Below are 16,032 nucleotides of genomic sequence, written 5' to 3' on the forward strand. Positions count from 1 at the left end.
TGTGAATATATCCAGATAACTGATGATGCCACTTATGCAAACAATATATATATTTTTTAATGGTTGGCTTCTCTTCATATAGAAGACTCAATATGTTCCATCAAACTTCTTCAAAAGACTGCATACCTTCTGAAACTATTGCTAACCACTACTGAAAACACAAATTCACTTGATTTGTAATAAACTGAGGCAGAGTAGTAAACAAATCTCAGTAAACTGTGCATATTATGTTCAGATACAATTTTTAAGTCTACCAGTCTTTACATACTTGTAATATCTAGTGCCCTTTATATAATGTGGTAAGTCGTGTAACTGGAGTTGTGCCCATCACAAAGGTAACCATGATTTTGAACTCTGTTACATATACTAAAATGAGATTTCAGACACTGATTCACAATGAATGAGGATTTGCTGTTTCTTTTCCTTATGGTGAGAGTTCTTGCTGAATCTTTCGCGCAGAAACCCATATTTTTGCAACACTGTTTTAAGCATAATATTTGCCTATCATTTGTCAACCAATTTTTGTTATTACAGAATTTAGTGTGTTTTATATTTTGTAGTGACTTTCAAGATATAAAATTTCAGTCATCATTATATGCAACCATTTCCCTCTCCCCTCCTATTTCACAAAAAACTGATCTTGCATCACCTTGGACTTAGGCAAGTTTTAATATGACAGCAGCATATATTTCCTCTCTGAGCAATGAAAACAGTAGACTGAATCACAGTTCTTTAAAAGTTATGCATGAAAACACTAAGTTAAGCATGTCATTCAGTTACTTTAAGGATTTTCTATAAGTTAACTAGTATCACAAATCAGTGATCTGCTATTCATTTAGATCTTTGAAAGCAGCAACATAAATTTTTAGTGGTTCTTTGAATATTTTATTAGTTTGCATAAGATGTCAGATGCAGATCTGTGCCCATACACCATGCTGAAGTAGAGTAACCTTTAATCAAATAGTATACGAGCCTTCTTCAAAATATAAGGATCTTACAAATGCATCACTAAAAATGACAAAATAGCTTACAACCAGAAGCTGGTTTAAATATTTGCATCCTTCATGATTTCTAGAAGCTCAATAATAACTTTTTTGTGAATACCAACTGCATATTTCAGTCACGTTGCTACCACTCCATGCTAAATGTCAGCATCACCAGCAAATACTGTTATTTTGATTTACAAATATATGGCTAATGTCAGTGTTAGTTAATTTTAGTGATGAGCCTTCTGCATCCAAAGAAGAGAAATATGTTCAAATATACAGTTACTAATCCATTTCACTTCTGAGGAGACCTACATATTTAAATCTAGTACTGGCTGTATTATTTAATTCTTTCACTATGCTTTTCTTTTCCATGTGTTACTAACAGTTGAATTTTTCATGATTTTTAGTGGTCAGAGTAGAGCACATATGGTTTGCTTTCACTTCTGATCATTTGAAATAAATATTAGCTCTGAGAAATGTAGTGTTTCTCACAGGAAAATAAAACATCATCATTTCCTCTGTATTACTTTCTTGATAACGCTGTCATATTTGCTATCTTCCATACGAATTTGGAGATACCGAACTCTGTACAATGCACCTGACTTTCCATGGTCAAACTTGTGCCAGGGGACTCAGACTCATTATCCAATATCCAAAGAGGTGCTATTCTTCCTCCATGAGCTAACATATTCCGCTCTCCATATTGATTTCTAACTGCAGGCAAAATATATACATGGTAGTTCCACCTTAAAAATAGCCTGTAGAGTACGGCGCTGCAGGTCGGTGAAAACCAATCGTGGCTTCTTGGGGGCGGGTGAGTGCTCTGGTTGGCTCTGGGGGTCGTCTTTCCTCTTGCAGGCTGAAACATAGTTGTTGATTACTGTAGACCAGCTGACTTTTATTTATAGCAAAGATTTAAACAACCAAAGTTTTTTCAGTTGGCCTGGAAATAACAAAATTGTGGTAACTCATTGAAATGCCACACAAAAAAGTATTTAATTTATTAATTGACATAATCTATATACTATAGTATTACACCCATAATTTGCAAGAAGTATGTAATCAATGTCCATAATTTCAGAAAAATGTAGTTTTGTGGGCCAAAGGTACATCACAATTCATGTCACAATTAGCATAATGTTGGTATGTCTGGCTGAAATATTAATTTCTCCATCTAACAAATAATAACTTGGGAAAGCGATGGAGGAACAACAATGAGATAAGCAAAGAGTATATACACTGAAGCACCAAAGAAACTGGTATAGGCATGCATATTCAAATATAGATATATGTAAACAGGCAGAATATGGCACTGCGGTCAGAAACCTCTATATAAGACAACAAGTGTCTGGTGCAGTTAGATTGGTTACTACTGCTACAATGGCAGGTTTCAAGATTTAATTGAGCTTGAATGTGGTGGTATACTCAGCACACCAATGAAGTCGGGATTTTCCCATACAACAATTTCATGAGTGTACCATGAATGTCAGAAATATGGTAAAACATCTAATCTCTGACATTGATGCAGCTGCAAAAAGATCCTGCAAGAATGGGACCAATGATGACTGAAGAGAATCTTTCAACATGACAGAAACGCAACCCTTCTGCAAGTTGCTGCAGATTTCAATGCTGGACCATCAAAAGCCTGGCCTGGGCCCATCAACACTGAAATTGGATTGTTGATGACTGGAAACATGATGCCTAGTCAGACAATTCTGGTTTCAAACTGTATCGAGTGGATGGACGTGTATGGGTATGGAGACAACCTCATGAATCCATGGACCCTGCATGTCAGCAGGTACTGTTCAAGCTGGTGGAGGCTCTGTAATGGTATGGGGCATGTGCAGTTGGAGTGATATGGGGCATCTCATACATCTAGGTATGACTGACAGGTGACACACACGTAAGCATCCTGTCTGACCATCTGCATCCTTTCATGTCCATTGTGCATTCCGACAGACTTGGCCAATTCCAGCACAACACTGCAACACCCCGCATGTCCAGAACTGTTACAGAATGGCTCCAAGAACATTGTTCTGAGTTTCAACACTTCCACTGGCCACCAAACTTCCCAGACATGAACATTAATGAGCATCCAGAATGAGATTTTCACTCTGCAGTGGAGTCTGCACTAATATGAAACTTCCTGGCAGATTAAAACTGTGTGCCGGAGTGAGACTCAAACTCGGGACCTTTGCCTTTCGCAAGCAAGTGCTCTACCAACTGAGCTACCCAAGCACAACTCACGCCCTGTTCACACAGCTTTACTTCTGCCAGTACCTCGTCTCCTACCTTCCAAACTTTACAGAAGCTCTCCTGCGAAAGGCAAAGTTCCCGAGTTCGAGTCTCAGTCCGGCACACAGTTTTAATCTGCCAGGAAGTTTCATTATTGAGCATATCTGGGATGCCTTGCAATGTGCTGCTCAGAAGAGATCTCCACCGCCTCGTACTCTTACTGATTTATGGACAGCTCTGCAGGATTCAGGGTGTCAATTCCCTCCAGCACTACTTCAGACATTAGTTGAGTCCATGCCACATTGTGTTGTGGCACTTCTGCATGCTCATGGGGACCCTGCATGATATTAGATAGGTGTACCAATTTCTTTGGCTCTTTAGTGTAGTAACATATTGAAATGGCAGATTACAAAGGTTAAATCTGAAGAAATGTTTTATTGCAATAATAACATTTTTGTGACTTTCTCCCTAAAACTAAAAAAATCAAGAATTTTAAATTACTGTATTTATTAACTAACATTAACATGCATAGGTACTAAAGAAATGCTCTTTAGGTTAGAACACTGACATCAGCTGTTACACTTACATTTAACAGCAACAATTCACTGCACAGTTCTGCAGTACTTATGGTATTCAATATATGATAAGGGAGGATGATATGTACTAGTGAACTCAATGAATTCTCCTATAATGGTATCACACAGAAGAAAATGTCAAGTGAGCTAGTAAAATTTCCTTTCAAAATGTTTAGCTTATTTACTACATCTCTAATCTGAAAGTGGAGTGCTTATGGTATTCAATATATGATAAGGGAGGATGATACGTACTAGTGAACTCAATGAATTCTCCTATAATGGTATCACACAGAAGAAAATGTCAAGTGAGCTAGTAAAATTTCCTTTCAAAATGTTTAGCTTATTTACTACATCTCTAATCTGAAAGTGCAGAACTGAAGCTTCTCTCATGTATGATTTTCCTGAAATGTGGTTACTAACTGCATCAAGATAACTGTGTGAAGAAACAAGATTTTAAATGAAGGATAAGTTATGTACAGAACAGTAAATTGTAAGTTATAATGTATTAGCAATACAGTTCACCAAAATGCTCAATACATGACTACCGTTTTGTGTAATTTAATAGGCTGAAAATACTGCATTAAACACTGACATAGCAATGCCAAAGAAAAAATAAAAACTTCAGTTAACTGTCTGCTTAATAGAGAAGCATGGATTTTTTCGTCTTTTTAAAATTTATTTCTGGTTATTTCAACATCAGCTAATCTCACATGACACACATTTTGTTCCTCATTACACAAATCCTATAATATGAATGCTCTCCTTTTATTATTCCAACTTGATTAACATTTTGTGCTGAGACAAAGAAAAATAGTTTATGGACATTGGATTGTTCTTGCTGTGAGAATGGACAGTAGCATCATGAAAGCTCTTACATACCACTGAAAAGAAATAATATAATGATCAGAACAGCAGTGTGGCTAAATGCGACCACCAAAGAATTGTATTAGAGAGCAATATGATTATAAAATATATGTTTCTTGATATCGTATGACACAAAATCACCAGGAAGTACTGTAGTTTCTTAATACCAGAAAGGCTTTTAATCTTTACATTACCCGTTCATTGTAAACTGTAAGTTGACCAGTACTGTGCTGTAAATATGACTAGAAGGGTGAATAGCAAAAGCAATTAGGGTAACCATGACATATCACTTGTGGCTGATTCCATAATAGCAAATGTATTAATTTGTATAGAATTTATCCAAAAGGAGCAGGTAACAAAGCTATCACAGAAGATGTGCAAAACCAAAGTCCTGCCATTTGTGAATCTGAAAAAAATAACTGTGAAGAATAAAGATTTAAGTGGCAGCAGCAGTTCACAAAGTTGTGTGTCTACAGAGAAAGAAAGAGAGAGAGAGAGAGAGAGAGAGAGAGAGAGAGAGAGAGAGAGAGAGAGAAGGCAGCAAAGAGAATGCCCAGAACAAAAATATTTCTTTAAAATGCTTAAGTCTGTATACAGCTTATATCAATAAAATCTAAAAGGTAATTTAAAGCTTTACTCAGTCAACACAATAATTTCTTGATATAGCATTATAAGTTACTACCAGAAGAAATCGTCTATGGTATGGAAGTAGTGCTCAGTAAGATATGCTTGTATATTAATTAGATTACTTTGATGTCTAATGCTTTTTACTTCCTGTGAATGACATGCAGCTGTCACAAGAACTTATAAATCTTACACATAGCAGAAGATCAAGCAATGTCTCAATGTATGAGATACACCAAGACTGGTGTCACACACTTTGTAGTCTTATATTGTTACTACTATCTGTCTGTATATCAGCTTGGCAACCTATGTTTGAACTGAGGATGTATTCTCATTAAACCCAGTCTCCGTAAGACTTGCTACCAATGTAAGTTGGGCCCTACCTAGTGTAGAAGTAATCCAGGCAGCAATGACTTCAACATCTTGCTTTCATGTCATGTGAGCGCCAGTTAAAACAAGTTGTTATTGTGCGTTGTGTGACTGTTTAAAATGAACTCTGTCATATAACATTCTATGAGCTGTGAGGTCAGAGACTTTTCAAAAGGACAGAAGTTCAAATCTGAAGAAATTTACTGTCAGCCAAGGGAAATGTTTGTCAGTTCAAGGGTAACTGAAGGAAATGTGAGTAGTACGAAACGTTAAACAACACATGAACAATACTGTGAATGATGAAACTCTGAGAGTCACATCTCTTCACAGATGATTTGAAAACTCAAGTGCACATCAAAAAATTAGGTGACAGGTACCAGATCACCAGTTTTTTCAAGCTCAGTGCATGCCTTAGCCAAGTGATAGGGGGTGTAGGATCATTGTGCAAGGGTTTTATGAAGCTGGACCATGTTGTGATAGTGGGTGGAGTGTGAAACAGTATTGATGGGGATCAGGGCTACAATATTAAGTGTGATCTAGCAAAAATATCAGCTGCAACAAAGCATACAAAGGTTGGCTTGATTTGCCCCAATTGAACAGCTCTATCAGGAGGGTCAATATGCAGCTACATCACCTGCTTTGGCTGGCTACATTGTAAGGCACAGGTTTGGTTCCTATTGATGCTATTGGTAGGTAGGATATCATAAGGCATGGTCTGCATCTCGGTAGGGAAGGGAAGGGAAGGGTACATTGGCTGGGATAATAGCAAAAACTTAAAGGGTGGCACTGAAACTCATGGGAGTACCTCTTTTTTAGGCCAAGATCAGTGTCTAGTTAATTAACATTGAAAGAAATTAAGTTTAATTAGAAGCTCAGAGAGCCAGATGCTACAGATGTAAAAATATCACAAGAGTCTCATAAAAGTACAGTGAAAAATAATGTTGGTATGTCACAAGATTCTCATAAATGCACAGTGAAAAATAATATTAGTATATTGCATCAGAATATCAGGGGATTAAAAAACAAACTAGATGAGATTCTTGTTTGCTTAGACGATTTAGAAACTGAAGGCAGAATAGATGTACTATGCCTGTCTGAACATCATACAGTCACAGATATGGGAGAGATAAATGCAGGTGGATATAAGCTTTCAGCTCAAGTAAGTAGAGACACTACGGAGAGAGGAGTTGCCATTTATGTTTGAAATTTATCATAGTGTGAAAAATTCAGAAGCTAAAAAATTTTCTGTACAGCAACATATAGAAGTATGTGCATGTGAGCGTAAAATAAATTTTGGTGCTTTTATAATTGTAGGTGTGTATAGGTCTCCATCGTGAAATTTTCAGCTATTTTTGAAAAATTTGGATTCTTTGTTCTGCTATCTTACAGAAAGAGGGAAGAAAATTATTGTTTATGGGGTTTTCAATGTAGATTTTCAGAAAGAGTCCAATAGAAAACTTGACCATGAAGTATTACTTGGTTCTTTCAATTTGATGCCAGTTACTGATTTTCCTACTCATGTGGTACAGGAAAGCAGCACACTGATAGATAATGTTTTTATAGAACAAGATAAATTTAATCAAATAAAAACTTTTCCTGTTAAGAATGGTCTGACTGATCATGATGCACAGCTAGTTACAGTATATGACACAGCTCCACACCGTAATGCAAAACAGTCCTACAAAACAGTGCATTCAATCAACGATTTAACAACTGTAAATTTTAGGGAAAGCTTGCAACAGTTAGACCGGGGTGAGTTATACAAGGAACCTGGCGCTAATTTAAAATGTAACCTATTCCATGATAACTTTGTGAGTACATCTGAAAACGGTTTACCTAAGAAAAAAATGGACTATAATTGTAAGAAACCATCTAAAAATCCATCACTTACCAAAGGAATAAAAAATCTTGTATACAGAAAAGGGAAATGTATCGTAAAGCTAGAAGGAGTAATGATCCAGAACTTTGAAACATTATAAAAACTACTGCACTGTATTAAGAAAAGTTATTAAAAAGTCCAGAGGTATGTGCATTATGTCTGAGATTAGTACCTCTGATAATAAAATTAAAACAATTTTGAATATTATTAAAAGGGAAACAGGGCAACTGAGAGCACAGGAAGACTGTATTTCTGTCAGACGCAATGAAAAATCTGTTAACAAAAAGTCAGAAGTAGAAAATACTTTTAATAAACATTTTTAAGTATTGTAAAGGAAATAGGATCCAGCTATACATTAGAAAATGCAAGGCTGTATATGGAAGTGGCAATACCTATGTAATTTGATAAAACTGAAATTCAACCCACCTCTCCTATTGAAATTAGGAAAATAATAAACTCACTCAAAAGTAAAAGATTGCGTGGAATTAATAGTATTTCCAATAGAGTAGTAAAAGCTTGTTCCTCAACAGATCAGTAGGATTCTCAGTCACATATGTAGTAGCTCACTGAAACAGGGCATTTGCCAGATAGACTGACATATGTTACTGTTAAACAACCAATGCACAAGAAAGCAGATAGATCTGATGCTAACAACTACTGTCCAATCTCACTTCTGACATCTTTATCCAAAATTCTTGAAAAAGTAATGAATTCAAAAGTAGCTTCACATATCTGCTTGCAAAATGTCAGTTTGGTTTTCAGAAAGGCCTTTTAAGAGAAAATGCTATATATGCTTTCACTGGCCAAATATTAAATGCTCTGAATAACTGAACATCACCCATTTGGATATTTTGTGATCTCTTAAAGGTTTTTGACTGTGTGAATCACAAAATTCTTCTAGATAAGCTTAAGTATTGCGATATGAATGGGACAGTGTGCAAATGGTTTAATTTATATTTAACTGCAAGGATACAGAAGGTTGAAATTAACAGAACAGATATTCTGCAAAAATCAACAGAGTCTGCTAACTTGGGATGTATCAAGAATGGTGTGACACAGGCTTCAGTCTTGGGTTTCTTATTGTTCTAAATATATATTAATGACTTATCACTCTTTATTCATGAAGACTCAAAGCTAGTTCTTTTTACTGATGATACAAGTATAGGAATTACATCCATCAAACAAAAATTAACTGAGGAAATTGTAAACAATGGCTTTCAGAAAATTATTAAGTGGTTCTCTGCAAATGGACTCTCATTAAATTTTGAGAAAACACAGTATATACACTCCTGGAAATTGAAATAAGAACACCGTGAATTCATTGTCCCAGGAAGGGGAAACTTTATTGACACATTCCTGGGGTCAGATACATCACATGATCACACTGACAGAACCACAGGCACATAGACACAGGCAACAGAGCATGCACAATGTCGGCACTAGTACAGTGTATATCCACCTTTCGCAGCAATGCAGGCTGCTATTCTCCCATGGAGACGATCGTAGAGATGCTGGATGTAGTCCTGTGGAACGGCTTGTCATGCCATTTCCACCTGGCGCCTCAGTTGGACCAGCGTTCGTGCTGGACGTGCAGACCGCGTGAGACGACGCTTCATCCAGTCCCAAACATGCTCAATGGGGGACAGATCCGGAGATCTTGCTGGCCAGGGTAGTTGACTTACACCTTCTAGAGCACGTTGGGTGGCATGGGATACATGCGGACGTGCATTGTCCTGTTGGAACAGCAAGTTCCCTTGCCGGTCTAGGAATGGTTGAACGATGGGTTCGATGACGGTTTGGATGTACCGTGCACTATTCAGTGTCTCCTCGACGACCACCAGTGGTGTACGGCCAGTGTAGGAGATCGCTCCCCACACCATGATGCCGGGTGTTGGCCCTGTGTGCCTCGGTCGTATGCACTCCTGATTGTGGCGCTCACCTGCACGGCGCCAAACACGCATACGACCATCATTGGCACCAAGGCAGAAGCGACTCTCATCGCTGAAGACGACACGTCTCCATTCGTCCCTCCATTCACGCCTGTCGCGACACCACTGGAGGCGGGCTGCACGATGTTGGGGCGTGAGCGGAAGACGGCCTAACGGTGTGCGGGACCGTAGCCCAGCTTCATGGAGACGGTTGCGAATGGTCCTCGCCGATACCCCAGGAGCAACAGTGTCCCTAATTTGCTGGGAAGTGGCGGTGCGGTCCCCTACGGCACTGCGCAGGATCCTACGGTCTTGGCGTGCATCCGTGCGTCGCTGCGGTCCGGTCCCAGGTCGACGGGCACGTGCACCTTCCGCCGACCACTGGCGACAACATCGATGTACTGTGGAGACCTCGCGCCCCACGTGTTGAGCAATTCGGCGGTACGTCCACCCGGCCTCCCGCATGCCCACTATACGCCCTCGCTCAAAGTCCGTCAACTGCACATACGGTTCACGTCCACGCTGTCGCGGCATGCTACCAGTGTTAAAGACTGCGATGGAGCTCCGTATGCCACGGCAAACTGGCTGACACTGACGGCGGCGGACGGCCAACACCGCGGTTCCTGGTGTGTCCGCTGTGCCGTGCGTGTGATCATTGCTTGTACAGCCCTCTCACAGTGTCCGGAGCAAGTATGGTGGGTCTGACACACCGGTGCCAATGTGTTCTTTTTTCCATTTCCAGGAGTGTACAATTCTATACAGTAAATGGAATAACACCATTGATAAATATAGACTTTGAACAGAAGCCTATTGCTAAGGCAGAATATTCAAAATTTCTGCAGGTGTGCATTGATAAGAAATGCGTTGATGAGAAATTGAATTGGAAGAAACACATTGATGACCAGATGAAGCAGTTAGGTTCAGTTACTTATGGGGTTATTGCAAATTTTGGTAATAAACATATCAGTAAATTGGCCTACTATGCCTATTTTCATTCACTGCTTTCACATGGCTTCATATTTTGAGGTAATTCATCATTATGTGAAAAAGTAGGTACTCATTGCAAAAAGGCGTGTAGTTAGAATAATAGCAGGAGCCCACCCTAGATGACCTTGGAAACATTTATTTATGGAACTCTGGATATTCACACTACCTTCGCAATACATACGAGTGTGTGTATATACATATACATGGTGAGTCACCTGACGTTACTGCTGGATATATTTCGTAAACCACATCAAATACTGACGAACCGATTCCACAGACCGAACGTGAGGAGAGGGGCTAGTGTAATTGTTTAATACAAACCATACAAAAATGCACGGAACTATGCTTTTTAACACAAACCTACGTTTTTTTTAAATGGAACCACGTTAGTTTTGTTAGCACATCTGAACATATAAACAAATTCGTAATCAGTGCCGTTTGTTGCATTGTAAAATGTTAATTACATCCGGAGATATTGTAACCTAAAGTTGACGCTTGAAACCTCCGACGTTCAGTTGCGTGTTGTAGCAAACACGGGCCACGGTCGGCGAGCAGCATACTGCATCGTCACCGCTTTCACCCGTTTCATGTGTCGCTACATCAGCAATTACATGGTGATGACTTTAATCATCGAGTGCAATTCTGTCAATGGGCATTAACAGAGAATGCGTTGCAGTTCTACCTGTTTACCGATGAAGCGGGTTTCGCAAACCATGGGGCAGTGAATCTACGGAACATGCATTACTGGTCCGTGGACAATCCTCGCTGGCTCAGACAGGTAGAGCGACAGCGACCGTGGACTGTAAATGTATGGTGCGGAATCATTGGCGACCACCTCATTGGTCCTCACTTCATTGCAGGGGCCCAAACAGCTGCAACATACATCGCGTTTCTACAGAATGATCTGCCAACGTTGCTCGAAAATGTCCCACTGGAAACGCGTCGACGTATGTGGTATCAGCATGATGGTGCACCTGCACATTCCGCAATTAACACTACGCTGACCCTTGACAGGATGTTCGACGGGCGTTTCTTAGGACGTGGAGGACGCATAAATTGGCCAGCCCGTTCTCCTGATCTTACACCTCTGGACTTCTTTCTGTGGGGTACGTTAAAGGAGAATGTGTACCGTGATGTGCCTACAACCCCAGAGGATATGAAACAACGTATTGTGGCAGCGTGCGGCGACATTACACCAGATGTACTGCGGCGTGTACGACATTCATTACGCCAGAGATTGTAATTGTGTGCAGCAAATGATGGCCACCACATTGAACATCTATTGGCCTGACATTTCGGGACACACTCTATTCCACTCCGTAATTGAAAACGGAAACAGCGTGTGTACGTGTACCTCACCCCTCATGGTAATGTACATGTGCGTCAGTGAAAAAGACCAATAAAAAGGTGTTAGCACGTGGACGTAATGTGCTGTTCCATTCTCTTCTGTACGTAAGGTCCATCACCGTTCCCTTTGGATCCCTACGTAATTCGGTGCTCTCCGATACACACGATCGAACAGCGGAGGAGTGGTACTCAAGCGTCAACTTTAGGTTACAATATCTCCGGATGTAATTAACATTTTACAATGCAACAAACGGGACTGATTACGTATTTGTTTACATGTTCAGATGTGCTAACAAAACTAACGGGGTTACATTTAAAAAAAAACGTAGGTTTGTGTTAAAAAACATACTTCCGTGCATTTTTTTATGGTTTTTATTAACCAATTACACTAGCCCCTCTTCTCACGTTCGGTCTGTGGAATCGATTCGTCAGTATTTGATGTGGGTTACGAAATATATCCAGCGGTAATTTTAGGTGACTCACCCTATACATATATATATATTCTCTTATGAAATTTGATATTAATAAACCATCCCAGCTCATAAATAATAGCGAAGTGCATAGCTGCAACACTAGAAGGATGATCTTCATTACTCTGGGTTAAATCTGACTTTGGTGCAGTAAGGGATGAATTATGCTTCCAGAAAAATCTTTGGTCATTTGCCAAATAGCATTCAAAATCTGACAGATAACCAGCAAACATTAAAAACAAATTAAAAGAATTTCTGAATGACAACTCTCTCTACTCAATAGATGAACTTCTACATCTGAAGAAGAAACTGTAATTTACAAGGTGGAGAAAAATTGTGTCACGAAATTTTAACCATGGATAGCTGATGTCAGAAGGAACCAAAATTACTAATGTTGTGTAGGTCGATAAGGCACAATTTTGAAACTACGAAAACTTGGCGCCACGCACTCCGATTTGCCGGAGGATTGCACTGTTGCCAGATACTCTGGACAACGCGTGACTGCGAATGCTTTGTCTGCCGGAGATCACAATGGATTCAAGACGGCCCGCACGCTCGGTGGTAGCGCACCAGCCTTCCACTCTGGGCGGCTTGGGGGCGAATCCGCCAGGGTCCCGACACGTCCATTGTAGTTTCATGATAAGACGTAAAGGGAAAAACCTGTCAACAGCCTGTTAGTTTGCTTACAGAAAGACTTTTACAAATGTGTCGCTCCTGAAAAGGGCTTTTTTGTAGCTAGGACATAGTTTCCTTAAAGCAGGTGCTCGAACTGGCGACCCTCTGACGCAACACAAGTTTGGTAACGACGAACGGTGTTTTGCCGAACTCTTTCAGAGATTCCTGGCATTACCCTGATGTGATTGGTGGCATATTGAATGCGATCCATTAATTCCTCTTCGTTTCTAGGCAGTTCATGTGCGGGTGGGTGAACTAGAACCTTGAAGAATTCCCACAGGATAAAGTGCTGTGGCGTGAGGTCTGGTGATTGTGGGGCCCATGTTCTATGAACACCTCTGCCAATTACCTGGCCATCGAAGATTTCATTTAAATATCCACGCATAGCACGACTGTTATGTGTCGGTGCCTCATCATGCTGCAACTACAGGGGAAACGTTCCAGCAGGACAACTAGAGTTTCTTGCAAAGAGTGAAGGTAATTTGCCCTCGTAAGTCGAGGAGGTAGACGGACTGGCCCAATCAGATGGTCACTCACAACACCTGCCCAAATGTTGAGCGAAAATCGTTCCTGGTGTCGGTAGACGCACATGACATGAGGCTTTCCCTTGTCCAGTAATGAACGTTTCGAGTGTTGTAAAGGCCATCCTGGCGGAAGGTGCACTCGTCGGTAACTCCGAACACATGTCCACATAACATATTTTCTTTCCTTGTGTGTGAGGAATGTTTCCTGAAAGTTTGGCCGTACCTTTTTGTAGCACCCTGTATACCGGGTGATCAAAAAGTCAGTATAAATTTGAAAACTTAATAAACCACGGAATAATGTAGATAGAGAGGTAAAAATTGACACACATGCTTGCAATGACATCGGGTTTTACTAGAACAAAAAAAAAAAAAAGTTCACAAAATGTCCGACAGATGGCGCTGGACAGCAAAACGTACGCCGATATGTTACAGAATCGCATCATCCCCAGCCTGGCTGATAAACACCTGCTGGAACGTACGATGTTTATGCAGGATGGCGCTCCATCCCATATTGCTAGACGCGTGAAAGATCTCTTGCGCGCGTCGCTTGATGATGATCGTGTGCTCAGCCGCCACTATCGTCACGCTTGGCCTCCCAGGTCCCCAGACCTCACTGTCAGTCCGTGCGATTATTGGTTTTGGGGTTAACCGAAGTCGCAAGTGTATCGTGATTGACCGACATCTCTAGGGATGCTGAAAGACAACATCCGACGCCAATGCCTCACCATAGCTTTGGACATGCTTTACAGTGCTGTTCACAACATTATTCCTCGACTACAGCAATTGTTGAGGAATGATGGTGGACATATTGAGCATTTCCTGTAAAGAACATCATCTATGCTTTGTCTTACTTTGTTATGCTAATTATTGCTATTCTGATCAGATGAAGCGCCATCTATCGGACATTTTCGAACTTTTGTATTTGTTTGGTTCTAATAAAACCCCATGTCATTCCAAGCATGTGTGTAAATTTGTACCTCACTATCTACATTATTCCGTGATTTATTCGGTTTTCAAATTTATACTGACTTTTTGATCACCCGGTATACATTTGTCACAAAAACTTATTTTAAACCGACACATTCCACATCATTACGAAATGTCGTATTCATGATCTATGGAACAAGTATTAACGTAACTTAATGCAATGTAACAGTGCAACAGATATGTTCACAAAGCCCAGATGGTTCCCAGTAGGAAAAAGGTTTGTAAATTAATTTTTACACGAACATACTTGAGCATATATTGGACAAATCTGCGCAAGCATTCGGACTGTACTCGCTGCTTGATACTTCATCTAATTTCGAATAGGCATGACTGTGCAAGCGGTCAAACGTGTGCATGCCTTACCGTTTGTACAGGAAGGCTTGAGCAAGCATTCGTCAGTGGTTTGATTTGATTTTTATTTCCTCCTCTTAAATTACGTTCTGTACAAAGGTTGTTGTCTAATGTACAACAAGTCAAAGAACACATTACACACGAGAAAAAGAGAAGATAAACAGCAATACTGTGAGACAGGTTTCGTAGCGCGAGTAATTAATATGGGTATGATGTTTTCATTTGTTTAACCACTGTTTACTCCACATCACGTTTCCTCTTTTTAATTTTTCGTAACATTAGCAGGAAGGCTGTCCAAGCCATTGCATTGTCGTCTGAGTTCGTCACTTTCTAGTAAACAACCTGATGCTTGTACTAGCATATCTGAACAGTATGGAGGTGCGAAAACATTTGAGCATGCATGCCCAAACACACTAGTGCATGTGTGCTTGTTAATCATGCAGTGTTTGGGGTCGCCTTAGACTATCGTTTGAAAAAAGAGATGATGCGGACTTGCTCACCACTTACAAACATAATTACAATACAAAACCAGCAAATGAAAATTGTTGATGAATATAAATACACTAGCGGAAAAACAATCGACGCACCAAGACGGAGTTGTGCGACATAAATCAAAGTTAGTAGACGAGATTCTACATCTGAAAGATGATTTCTATTCCCATTTCGCTAAAGTCGCATAAGACAGGCGTCAGCAGAGCCGCTATGACGCTGCAAATCAGTTTTGTTTTAAATACACGCTTAACGGTGGTGAGCGTTAGTTACCTTTGAGACTGGACGCGGTAAGTTAATGTTAGTGAAGACTGTCTAAGGCGACAAAGACACCGTTATCAGCAACTCACTGAGTTTGATCGAGGTCGTGTAGTAGAACTACGAGAAGCAGAATGTTGCTTCTGCGATACTTCAGAAAGACTTGGCAAGAACGTAGCCACTGTACGTGATTGCTGGCCGCAGTGGTCACGAGAATGTACGAACGCAAGAAGACCGGGGTCCGGACGGCCACTGGCGCTGCCGAGAGGGAAAATGGCTCTGAGTACTATGGGACTTAACATCTGAGGTCATCACTCCCCTAGAACTTAGAACTACTTAAACCTAACTAAGCTAAAGACATCACACACATCCATGCCCGAGGCAGGATTCGAACCTGCGACCGTAGCAGTCGCGCGGTTCCGGACTGAATCTCCTAGAACCGCTCGGCCACCGGCTGCCGAGAGGGAAGACCATCGTGTTC

The 16,032-nt window shown here is 40.4% G+C and overlaps 1 protein-coding gene across 1 annotated transcript in view; it reads right to left on the reverse strand.

Moving 5' to 3' along the window:
* LOC124555437 (hepatocyte nuclear factor 6) overlaps positions 1–16,032 on the reverse strand; it is a 611,828-nt gene that overhangs the window by 34,325 nt on the left and 561,471 nt on the right. The window contains exon 4 of the mRNA XM_047129347.1: positions 1,736–1,848. Coding sequence (XP_046985303.1) covers positions 1,736–1,848 — 113 coding nt within the window. The remainder of the gene's footprint in view (positions 1–1,735; positions 1,849–16,032) is intronic.

This window comes from Schistocerca americana, chromosome X (genome assembly GCF_021461395.2).
Source record: "Schistocerca americana isolate TAMUIC-IGC-003095 chromosome X, iqSchAmer2.1, whole genome shotgun sequence".
Lineage (NCBI taxonomy): Eukaryota > Metazoa > Arthropoda > Insecta > Orthoptera > Acrididae > Schistocerca > Schistocerca americana.